This window comes from Mycteria americana, chromosome 1 (genome assembly GCF_035582795.1).
Source record: "Mycteria americana isolate JAX WOST 10 ecotype Jacksonville Zoo and Gardens chromosome 1, USCA_MyAme_1.0, whole genome shotgun sequence".
NCBI lineage: Eukaryota > Metazoa > Chordata > Aves > Ciconiiformes > Ciconiidae > Mycteria > Mycteria americana.
Window position 1 is genome coordinate 102,356,872 of NC_134365.1, and position 12,606 is coordinate 102,369,477.

Below are 12,606 nucleotides of genomic sequence, written 5' to 3' on the forward strand. Positions count from 1 at the left end.
ATATTAGTGTATTTTTATCTTTGATTATTTTTTTAACCAACTTTTCCTGTATCCTTCCAAGAATTACAGAGATTCTAAGCAACTTATCTTCTTGCCCTTTTTGACAAAACAGCAATCTTCTGTTCTTCTGGAATTTCTTTGGAAATTATTCATTCACAAAAAAAAAAAATAGACTAAAGGAAGTGACAGCAGGAGATGGCCCTCATGTCTGACCTCTTATAGTATTTGACATTATCCAAAACTGTTGGCATAGTTCAGCAATAAAATCCATGACATTAAAATGGAATGAGGTTTTATTTTTTTCTAACTATGCAGTAAGAATTGCTAATTATGTTAATACATAGTCTTTATCTGGAATGGAATGAATCACGTAGGTCATGGCCAATAATAACAGAGACAAGCATGTACAGAAAAAACATTATGCTGGGTGAGTAAAAGACAAATCTTTCTCTCCATTAAGAGCATTTTCAGATTCATTAATAGTTTCTTCTCCGATGAACTTCAAACTCCCAAAAGAGCAGCATCACTAATTAGGAGTGATTCAGCCTAAACCAGCGTTTACCAGACAGGATTTCCATGGTAACAATGTTAGCTGGTCACACCACTCTAGGTTCTTGTTTCAGCATGCTTAAAGGGTATGTGAAACTGGTTAGTGACCAAAACAAGCTTTATAGAGGTCTAGTAAGGAAGCAATATAGTCTTTCTCTTTTTTCTTCTTTTCTTTTTCTTTTCTCTTTTTTTCCTGAATTGGTTTCAACCCACCTCGGTTCCTTGATCTGGTTCGCTATACGGTTGCTCAAATGCTTGCAGTGGTGTAAGGCTGCAGGTGGAATGAGTAGCCAGCCTGAAGCAGGACTGTATCTTTCAGAGGCAATGCAAGCTTCTGCTGACTTAGGGCATTTATGGAACTATTGGACTAAATTCTTTCCTCTCTAGTCAACAGGCAATGTACTGTCATGTAATGATGTCCTCCTTAAGTCTCACTTCCTACCTCCACAATCCCGTTTATTTGAATGCATGAAGTAGCCATCTTCACATAAACAACGGTAGCTTCCAGGTAAATTGGAACAGCGTTGGCTACAACCTCCATTTAAGTCTTCACATTCATTTATATCTACAAGGAAAACAAAATAAAAATCTCTGCTAAGGGGAAGGCATTCATTGACCAAATGTGTGGGGGTACGTATACTTAAAGATCTGATACTATTCAGTAATAGTAGAACTATAATTGTGTTCCTGAGAACTAACATCGTAAAGAGATTAGAGACTATACCTTCTTCACATTTCTCTCCTTGCCATCCCACCTTACAGACACATGTATATTTGGCTTGTCCATCTACGCAATCCTTATATCCATCTTTATGGCATGGCAGAGGGCTACACTGGTTTGAAATTTCTGTGGGATAGAAAACATTGGAAATACTTGTTATTTGGGGTTATTTTTCCTCAAGGATCAGTTTAGTCTTTCTTCTCTTCCCACGGGTACCTTCGCCTTTCATGAAATAGGAAAGGGCTTGATGCATAACGTCAAATACCCATACAACCATCTTGCTGCTAACTCTGTTAGCAAGAATTTGCAAGTGACTGAGAAAAAACAAAGCCACCAGTACTTTTTCTTTGTTAGACAGAAAACAACTAGAAAACAAATGACTCACTAAGCCATGTTAATCCCTGCAAGATGTGACCAAACAGAGACTTGATACTATTTTCATTACATTTTAAGTATGTATTTCACTTTCTAAAGAACAGTGCTCTGCCCCATCATATTACCACAAATTTCACTAGAAATACCAAAGTTTCAAGAATATCAAGAATTTAAGATTACAGAGATCAGTTTCTCTGTTCAAGGAGGGTCACATTTACAGAGAAACTAACACCTCAGGTTGCCTTGGCTGTCCAGGTCCTGTGGGTAGACTGGACACATCAGTGTCTAATACTGTCACCTTTTACAAATACTAACTTCAATGACAAACAAATCTGCATTGTAAAGAGTGACTGAAGACTCTTTATACATGCTGGCAAGACCTCAGAAAGCAAAGCTCAAAATACATAGATTGCGGCAGAGAACACAGAATTCACTGCCTTTTTTGCTCTAACCAAAATACGTAACGTTCTTTTAACTTTTCCCACCATCTGCATAATTTTACATCAGCATACCACATAAGGCATCATTCTATTTGTGTCTTCTGAATATGCTGGTAGCTTTATGGACTATTTTTCTGCAGGCCTCCAAACATTACAAATATATTGTTTCTACTTTAAAGTTATGTTCTTATAAAGCTCTGGAATGTCATTCTGAGGCATGCTTTTAAAAAAAGTAGTGTCCTAAAAGAACAGACAGCAGAACGAAGAGAGGATTTAGTGATGTTCAGATTCAAAAAAGTGGAATGAAAGGCAAGTGTAATATTCATATTGCAGGCCAAAGGACTCCAGTTGCAGATGAAGACTGACAGAAGATATTGCGCAGAAGAAATAAAAGGAATGGGGTTTATGTATGGATCCTTCACAGCAATTTCCAAATGTAAGTTTTAGAACTCCCTACATTTTTTTTTTCCTCTTTTGTGATTATTTACTGGTTTGGTACGTCCAGGAACAAGAGTGTGAGCTAAGCTTGGTATGAGCAACGCATTTCATAAGTGATAGATGTAGAAGTTACCCTTAGAGCGTGCAGCTGGGGAACAAACTTGACTAAATGTTTCTGAGCAACAGGCAGTGATGGCTTGTGAGAGTCTGAACTGAGAGTTGATGGATTGGGTTGGCAGTGTGAAACACGAGTAGATGGAATGAGGTGAATTAAGGATATAAAGGGCAAAATGAGGAAACCAATGAATGAAAAAAGGAGAACTGGTGAAATACACTAGAGGAAGAAGACAAGACTGGATGGACAAAGAGGTTATGTCCACAGATGAATGATTAAGACACCACTGCAGGAACAGTAATGTAGCAGCCATCTGTTCCGAAAGCAGGCCTGGTGTTCCTCTTTTCCCAGTTCAGGGTGCCTTCTGACCTACTACACAGCAATGCTTTTTGATAAACATTTGTGACAACAACTAAATGTCAGAACCTATACTCAGCCTGCAAGTATAGGTGGCAAGAAACGTATTGTGGTACCTGTATCCTCTGCCACACAGAGGCTCTGGTATCCATGAGATGTGTCATGGCAAGCTGGACAGATGTAAATGCAGGGATTTTTAAGTGCTTATTTTCAAAAGCACATATGCAGATTTATGGGATACAGATGTTTAGAGATTTAAAAGATGCAGCTTAGATACCTGCTTGGATTAGAGAAGTATGAAAAAGGGTCTTCTATTCCTGTGAAAATTTTCCTTTTCCTTCCTTGATGGGGATGAAAAATTCAATATATTCACTAATTTTTGTAATTGTTTATCCAGAAATGTGTGTTCTGAAATGCGTGTTCATTTGTGTTCAGAAATTAGTCATTTGGGCAAATCTGAAAACAATGACATTATTTTTCAATTCTGTTTGCATTGTTATTTTTATTCCTTGATTTTTTTCAGCTTGAGATTCAAACTAACTAGTTACTGTATTATTATAAACTAGTTCCTATTCTTATTTAATTATTTCTTATTAGGAAAATTGGCTTTTTCATTTTGACAATGTCAAAACAATTTGGATCGATACATTCAGAAAGACAAAACTTTTAAAATAGTAAAAAAAAATCTGTTAATATCAGTATCATAAAATCTTTGTCTCAATGAAAACATTTTTAAAAATTGTTATATTGTTTTAATGGGAATTTAGAATTCCACTTTCTCAGCAGTATCTCCTTTCCAGAAATGCACAAAAAATTCATTGAACATTTAAGCCTTAGAAACACTTGAAAATTTTATGCGTACTCTTTACTTCTCCTTTATTCTGGTGACTGACCAATAGTAACAGGTTTTTTAATTTGATTTTATGATGTAAACCCAAATGGAGAAATACAATGACTATCAAATAAACTGGTTGTTTTCACTGGGATACAGAATACAGAAACACTGCACGTTCACACAACTCTGCTAAATCTTTTCCTCCCAGGACCTCTAATGAGAGTGAGAAAGAGTGATATGAATGGGAGTACATTTTAGTTTGTGACAGCAGTCACGTTGGCCAAGTGATCTGGAAAATATGTTCATCCATGACGATGTGCAGTCTAATTATTAAGGATTATTTTGCCTTCCGTTGCTTTCAATGATAAAAAACAGTGTCAGACCGTTAAGGATAAGTATCGCTATTCAAACTAAGTGAAAGCTTCTTTGATGTAACCAGGCTGTAAAGGTTTAAGAGGTTTAGAGAGATGTTTCAACTGTGACAAGTAGGGAATATAGTACAGATTACTTCCTGTGAATTTACTAGAAAAAACACAATTCACACTGGACTAAAGAATGTATAGGTGTAAAAAATAATATATTTGAGCAACATCACAAGCTCCATGCTTCGTGACCTTCATGTGTCTGGAGTCAATGTCTATGTCTTCCAGCTAATATTGGAATTTTTCAGCTGGTAATGTCACCCACTTCATGAAGGGCTACAGCATAACTATGGGCCAAGAGCGACACAAAGGAGAATTAACCAGAGGGTCTCTTCCCTTAACTGACAGAACAGGACTTGCTAGATGCAAAGAGTCACTCATAACTATTGAAGACATGTACAGAGGACGTACTAGGGAACATTGGTGGGTTGGTGTAGGACACCCTTCTACGTTTCTGGAAGAATTCTGGCTTCCATTTTGCAGTTAATGATGTTTTTTTTCTGGCATGCTTTATAAAGTTAAAAACAGTCACACCACTTGCTCTGAAAATGCTCCGTCTCAATATTTTTTTGTCAATTTATGTTCCACATTATTGAGTTTGCCTGAATTAAATGGAGATGTCTCTTTTTCTGCCTATGTGAACTGCTTTCGAGCCATGTACGTGTGTGTTCTTAGATCTGAGTGCATTAGGTAAAGTATCTAACAGCAGCACTTACCATTGACACAAGCCCTCAGGTCAGCTGGAGAATCTGGAGTAACTGCAATAACCCTGAAAATCCCTGCTCGATGGGAGGCAAGGCAGCCTGCAAATGCAAACCCACACAATCTGCTTATGATACAAACACTCATTTAGACTGAAATTACAACAGCTTATGCATAGCATCTTCAAAGAGTCTGTTCTCACAGCTTGAATTAGAAAACTTGTCTGGGCATATTAAGGACAGCTGATCACAGACCAACCTTCTGAGTGCCTCTGCTAGGATCTAAGCACACAGAACTGCCTAGGAGCTACTAGGCATTATAATCAGCACGGAAATCTTTCAAGCGCTATGGGCAGAATAACTAAACTAGTATTACCCAAATCAGAAGACCAGTAAATGATATACTAGAGTTGTTCAGGTTTTTCGTACTTACTTAAATATTTGGGATAAAAATACTCCTGCAGAAAGAAAATAAAAATAAAGAGTAAGAAAAATTTAAGGTAGATAGAATGACAGCAAAATATATAACTGAATACATTCTAAAATATATTTGCATTTTACATGTAAAAGAAGTAAAAAAGAAAAAGTCACTTTGATTCATAGAATATAGAACAAGTTTTCTATATCACCACTGTTTAGGCTAAGGCAGCAGATTATTTAATAAACACAAGGCTCACTGGACAGATTAAGATACTGCACTGAATTGGGCACTTTCAAAGTGAAGGAAATGAAAATGAATTGGGTGTCAAAATTACTTTGAAAACTGTCTCTTTGAATGGGAGGATCTTGCCCAATGTTGTTATTGGATGCAGAGCAGCCTCCTTTATTTCCCTTTTTCACCCTAAAATAAACAAAAACCCCTGGAATAGGTTGAACACCTCGCATGCAGTTAATTCCAAATAAAGTGAAAAGCGTTAATTGTTAAAAATTGTTAAAAGCAAATGATTATTGATTACTGAAACTATTTAATCTTAAAAATCAGAATATCCAAATACATACAATTTTATCAAAGACCATGGAACTGATACATAGTTTGCAAAACAAGAATTCATTTTAACCACATATATTTTGTAATAACCCTTTTATAGTACAAAACTGAATAAAATATACCTAATACTAAATAACGTGCAGTGGGAATGAACAGAGGAACAGAGTTGTCCCCACTAGGAAAAAAGCTCGCAGTAACATGTTCAATCCCTTCATTAAAAGGGCTGCACTGCCATGCATCCTCTGTGTAAAATTTTAATTGAAGTCAACAGTTTCCCCACATGGAATGCTTTCAGACAACTGTGGTCTAAAACTGGTGATCCGTACTTGAAATTTAAAATAATATCTACTCAACTATTCTCTTGGCTTATACAGTCTTCATTATTAATTGTGCAGGTTCTATACACAGAAGAATTTCAAACCAGTTTTTGGTCTGCATGGTGGGGTTTTTTTAGCTTTGCAGTGTGAATTCTACATACTCCTAGCTTTCCCTCTGCGGAGAACTACTATCTACCTTGTAGATATTCATCAGATACTTACAGTTTCAGGATTATTTTCAAAGATTTCCCTGGCTTCTTCCTTATTGCATAATTCTTCAATGCACTCTCTTTCTAAATTTCCCTTCTTACTTTCTTCCATAAAAGAATTTGCTCGACGTTTCCTCACCAGGAACTGAGAGGCATACTGCTGGGATAAAACTTTGTAGAAACAAAGGAGCTCTGTTGTTATTTATTTATTTTTAACAGCTGAAAAACACTGTAAGCACTGAACAAATATGAGAAACTTACACAAAAATCTGAATTAAATGCTTACTCAATAGTTGCTGTTTGCTATAGTTTTGGAAAATGGGCAAGAAATCACAGGATTCTGTTTTCTGTATGTGGGATAGCTGCTTCTGACCAAAAAAATCCTGAGTCACCAAAAAAAGTTTGTGCAATGCTATGCCTGAAGCATAATTTAAATGTCACATTCAGGACAAGATTTTTTTTTTAGCTATGTGAGATCTCAATTTTACAAAGTGAGATATGTGACCAGTAAGTGGAAAAAAGCTGTGAAGCTTTTTGTATTACCTGTTCCAGTAAATATTCTGAGCCTATTTAACTTATGTGAGTCCAGAGATGTGTCTTATAAAATCAGGCTACCTGTTATATGTAATTAATAATGTTATTTTTCAGAACTGTAAAGAACAAGACAAAGTAAAAGGTGAGAATGATATCCTGAGAAATATGAAGGCAAACCACCTACAAATATATTCACTTTTTACCAAGATAAAATACAATCCTAGCTAACTTTTATATTTCAGATCCATCATGTTATGTGTAATTACTTAATTTTTATGTATCTTGTTACTGTCATTTAATTGACTTTGACACAAATGATGAACAAATAAGTGATTTGAGAAATGATATTAAAAATGAAAGATTTCTGTTTGCTTTGATGTTCTCTGTAGAGCACACAACTCTACAGGAACAGCAACTAAATTAGACTGCATCGTTAGTTTAACTTCTGGACATACCTTGTGATTAAGAGAAAAATGGATGAGCGTAATTGGAAAAAGTCCAGCTCATAGGGTTAAAGAGCATGGCTGACTTATGTTAACTAGAGAGCACCACCCTTCTACACCTCTCCTTCTTTTATCAGCCTTTGCACAACTTAACCTCTCAGACTAGCACAACTGTGTGAGGGTCATGACACCTGCAACGCAAACCAGATATGGTGTACTTACATATTCATCAGTAGTCTACAAAGAAGATCAATTCAAGCAGACATAGTCAATTCAGTACTGTTTATGAGCATGTAATACCTCAAGCCCAGAGCACCTTTATGAGACACGACAGCAGCCAAGTGTCAGAGAACAGCCTCCCAATGTCTGTGCACTAACAGGAAATAAACTTAAAAGGCTTATTAGCAAGAACAGCTAATGAGGCCCAGAACTTGAAGCGAGAATAGCTTTCAGGTAACAGATGTAACTAAACCCATACCATCCTCAACACATTACTAAAGGTCTCTGTCAAGTGATGGGGAACACAACTGAAGCACTCTGAAGTGCTGCAGCATTGGATAATGACCTGAAGAAACCTTTCTGCTACAGCATCCTAAAGGTGTTTGATGTGGGATAAGCTTGTCACTTCAAATTGATCTACTTGCTTTCATTCTGGTAAGACGAATCTTTCTGGCAAGGCAATAGGTAAGATTTCCTGAGCATAAGGTGGACATACTACAGCATACCTCCAAAGTTTTGAAGCACATCTTTATCTCAGAGAGCAACCAGCAAGTTGCTTAGAAATGAACGGAGAAGTCGGCTTGTGCCCTTCCCCACTACTACATATATGAGCAGGCAACAGTCTGGTATTTGAGGATTCATTTCTTCTTATTTACATGTTGATCTACATGGTGGTCTTACTGGAGAATGGAAAGAACTCTGTAAGGTGAAGACTGGTCCTCAAGGAAACTGCTCAGAGAAAGAAAAGTCTTATCTTACTTTCCAGGCCCCCACTTCCAGAAATTCTCAGCACAAAAGAAATGATTCAAGCCTGCTTTCCTCTCCTACTGTTTTCCACTTTCACAAATCTTAAGGTATGCCATAAGCACATCCCAAGGGATGTTATACGATGTTAACCACGTATTTCAAGAGCTGGATTTGGATTCTCTGGTTGTTACGTATCCCTCATACAGCAGTTAGGAGGAGCAATTAATTGGAAACTGCTGCAACTGTGGATCTTGTAGATCTTTTCTCTCAACCCGTGAGGCACCACTAACATATTGTCTGCTGGGAGACTGGCAAAAAGCACGGCGAGATGACAGGACAAGAAGGGCCTCATGAGAACTCTTCTGAGCCCTAACCGCACTGGAAAGCAGAAAAACATTTTGATTATTTATTTATCACCAACTGTTGCTAGCACTGTCATTTTAATTAATTTGGGTAAATGGCTGTATTTGTCACTACATAAAAGCAGACTAATAAGAAGGATGCAGAAAGTCCATCTGTTCTGAGGCAACAGGAGTGACAACAAAATAGTAAAACTGTGCATTGCACCTGCTGATTTTGTTTATGTTGGAGGTTACTACCAGCGCAAGCATGCTGACATAGCTTTGGGGCAGAGGCTCTGTGGTGTAGATGAGGCCTAATTCACCGCTGACTTCAATCAATCTTGTTTTGACCTTTAGCTACATAATTCTCATTTTGACACACTTTTTCAGTAAACAAAGTGCAAGAAAATTCCAAGTAAGTGCAGCATTCTTGAGGACATTACACCAAATCTAACACTACCTACTTCATGTTTTGAATACAGTGTGGTAATGGAAACAGGCCTATTCCCCTACACCACAGCAGTTTGGCCTTCTCTTAAGCTGATTTCCTATGACTTTGAGTTTAAATAAGACATGTAACTCAACACAAATTCCGTATTTTTATTGCAAATATTTCAGTTCACATGCATAGAATTAGTAGTGTATTTATTCAACTGTTTTTTCCTTACAAAGATTATGAGAGGACCTTTATTAAAAAAAACAAAAACAATCCTCACTGCTACTGCTGCCAGTTTGATTACAGGAAACTCCAGCGCACTTGACCCTGCCAAACCAATAGTTAACCCTTAATGAACTCAGTGTGTTTCATTTGATTATCACTGAAGCCTCATGGAAATCTTAGCTACGATTTCAGCAGGTGTTGTACAGACACTGTGCAGTGATTACTTATCAAGCACTTGTTTAGAAGTAATGCTACAGAAAAAGAAAAAAAAGAAATGGGAAGAGAGAATGAGATTCAGTGGTTCCTTGCAGCTGTTTTATAGTGCAGAAGCAACTATAAACCTGTCTTAAGTGGGATACTTAAACACAGCTTAGAGCTGCTTACCTAATACCCCAGCTGTAGAAAGCAGTTGTAGCCTACCAGTGCTCGCTCTCAGAATCTCAGAAAACTCAATAAACTGAACAAAAAGGAAATGTGATGCCACTGTAGAAAGTGGCGTTATCTTATTGGTACAGCTGTTATATTGCAATCGGCTCCGTAATTCCAGCGACTAGAATCTCCCAAAATGCTCATTAGTGACATAAGCTTTATGCAGCCAACAAAATAAAGCTAACCAACTGCTAATGTTTGCCTGTTCGTTCTCCATCTTACCCAAAACTTGCCCCTCACTGGATGTTGCACCAAACGCAGCTGCAGTAAGACTAGCAGAGAGGCAACTTTCCTTTATAATTATTGAATGGTACAAGCTACATTATTAAGATCTCTCTGTTTTCTGGGTTTTTTTACCTGTCCCAGAAATCCCTGGCACTGTTCAGAGCCAGGGATAGGAAACTGGACTTCATGAGCCACAGAAACTTTGCACGAGTAGGACAACTTCCAATTTCCCACTGTTCATAAAAGAGAAAACTGACAAGGTAAGCAGTGAGGGAGATAAATAGAACAGAAAACGTGACAAAACCAGAGAAATTAACATAACGAAAGACTTACTAGAAGACTTATTTTTAGGACCTGTTCAAAAATAAGTTATAAAATGAACTTTCATTTTTCCATACTGTTCCCTTCATAGTCTGAATCCCTAGCATTCACACAGAAGTCTGACTAGTAAACATTAGGTTTTTCTTCTGCCTGTTTAATCATTAGTAAAACACGTCAGAAACAGGCTTACTTTGAGCTGCAATTCTGCTTGTTCCAGATACACATTGTCTTCTTTCAGTACTAAGCTCAAAGACGTTTGTGTCAAAGACATAAGCTTTGATTAATTTTTTTTAACCTGTATGTGAGAGCAAGCAGCTCTTACCTAGGCTATAGGTCTGAACTTATCAAGAGAGTCAGGGCTGCTTGCCTGGACTCCACAATAATGCTACTCTCTTGAGACTATGATCTATCCAGTATTTTTCTTCTAAGCGAACCAAGTGCTATTTGAAGGCACACTTTCCCTTGAGTTGCGGAGCTGCGTTTCGGCCTCAAACAGCTTCCGAGCCGCGATCAGCCCCAAGTCACAGCTCAGCTGCCCCAACACTAACGGCTGGCTTCAAGAAAGCAGCTAAAACCGACGGGATCAAGGCGCCCCACCACCGCGGAGGCTCAGCGGCACCTACTCGGGAAGGGAGGACGCGATGCACCGGACCGGTGGGGAGGGCCGCCCCTCGCCTCGGTGCTGAGGGGGCCGCCTGCGGCACGCCGTCCCCACACCCCCGGTCGGCAGCTCGCCGCCGGCCCCTCGCCCCCGGCGCCAAGGAGCCCCAGGCGCCCCCGGCGCTGAGGGGCGGGCGGTTGGGAGCACGAGGGGCGCTAACGGACACCGCCCGCGCGCCCCAGCCCTGCTTCCCCCCTTCCCCCCCCGCCTCGCCTCACTCACAGGTCGCGGCCTCCGCGAGGGCGATGGCCACCGCCAGGCCCGCCAGCAGCGGGAGGCACCGCTTGCATCGCGGCCTCATCGCTACCGGGGGGTGGCCGGGACCGGGCACGGCGCCGTGACTGCGCGGCGACTCCTCTGCGCGGCGGCGGGGCCGGGCGAGCCTCTGGGGGCGGGAGGGAGGGGCAGCGGGGCGGGGGGGGGAGGCTGGGCCATGTCCGTGCAGCGCTGCCCTGCGGGAGCGTCAGCAGGGCGCCGGGGGCAGCGCGGCGGGCGGTTCGCGCCTGACCCGCGGCCGGGCCGGGCCGGGCCGGGCTGCGCCGAGGGGCGGCCGCGGGCGCCGGGCGTGCGGGGGTCCGCGGGCATCCTCCCCGGGAGCAGCTCCCGGCGCACAGCGAGCGGGAGGGCGCAAACCAAGGAGGACCGCGCACTAGCGGGAGAGGCGCAAAGCGGGCCCGGCAGCGGCCGCGGGCATTACTGTAGGGTCGCGCCGCCGCCTGGCGCGCGCGCCGGTGTTTACTTTCGGACGGGGGAGTCCGGGGGGAGCGTTCTGACCTCGCCCCCTTGCAGCTGATTGGCTGATCCTCCGCGGGCACCGAGGCAGCCGCCCGCTCCTATTGGTTAGCCGCGGGCCTGCCCTCTCGCGCTTCTCCGCCCGAGCGTCGACTTTGCCTGCCTTCGCGCTCCGCTGCTGCCGACAAGTTTGTCCCTTCCCGTGTCCCGTTACCGGTAACCAGTGGTTACCGGCCTGGTTACGCGTCCCCACTGCCTCGGAGATCTCGGCTTCGACCAATGGGCGGCTTCTCGTGAGCGGGGCGCCGGGCACGTGACCCCGGAGCGGCCGCGTCGGGCCCGGCGCGGCGGAGCCCAGCGGAGCGCCGCGGCCGCCGCTCTCCCTCTCCCCGCTCTCCGCGCTCGGCCGCGGCCTCCTGTCGCCCGGGACAACGCCAGTCCCGCTGGCCGCCGCCGTGGCGGGGACGGGCTGCGCGACGCGGAGCCCCCTGGGGCGCGAGCGGGCAGCGCGGAGCCGTTAGCGCTCGGGCTGCGCGGCTTCATCGCCTCGCGCCTCCGCTGAGCGACCGGTACGTGCCGCCGGGCGCGCCAGGCGGGGACGGGGGGCGCGCAGGCAGCGGCGGCGGCTCCGCGGGGCTGGCGGCCGCGGCGGCGGCGGGTGTGAAGCGGCTGGTTGTGTGACTCGTCCCCGTCCCGGCCCCGCCGGGGCCTGCTTTTCCAGAAGCGCCGTGTGCGGCCGGCTGCCGGCGGTGCCGCGGCACAGGGGCGAGGCTGGCAGCCTGGGGGCTTCGCGGGGCGCCTTCTCCAGGTGTTTGCGCCTCCGGGG

General features: G+C 42.8%; 2 protein-coding genes across 5 annotated transcripts in view; one reads left to right on the forward strand and one right to left on the reverse strand.

Moving 5' to 3' along the window:
* PROS1 (protein S) overlaps positions 1-11,446 on the reverse strand; it is a 34,259-nt gene extending 22,813 nt beyond the window's left edge. The window contains exons 1-6 of the mRNA XM_075515436.1: positions 11,271-11,446; positions 6,481-6,638; positions 5,387-5,411; positions 4,969-5,055; positions 1,274-1,396; positions 992-1,114 (exon numbers count right to left, since the gene is read on the reverse strand). Of these exons, the coding sequence (XP_075371551.1) occupies positions 992-1,114; positions 1,274-1,396; positions 4,969-5,055; positions 5,387-5,411; positions 6,481-6,638; positions 11,271-11,349 (595 nt within the window). The 5' untranslated portion in view covers positions 11,350-11,446. The remainder of the gene's footprint in view (positions 1-991; positions 1,115-1,273; positions 1,397-4,968; positions 5,056-5,386; positions 5,412-6,480; positions 6,639-11,270) is intronic.
* A 511-nt stretch (positions 11,447-11,957) lies between these two features.
* Positions 11,958-12,606, forward strand: part of ARL13B (ARF like GTPase 13B) — a 50,550-nt gene continuing 49,901 nt past the window's right edge. The window contains exon 1 of one of the 4 annotated variants that reach the window (XM_075515474.1): positions 11,958-12,349. The gene's annotated coding sequence lies outside the window, so the exon portion shown is untranslated. The remainder of the gene's footprint in view (positions 12,350-12,606) is intronic. The other 3 variants (XM_075515458.1, XM_075515484.1, XM_075515450.1) reach the window with 3 other exon arrangements.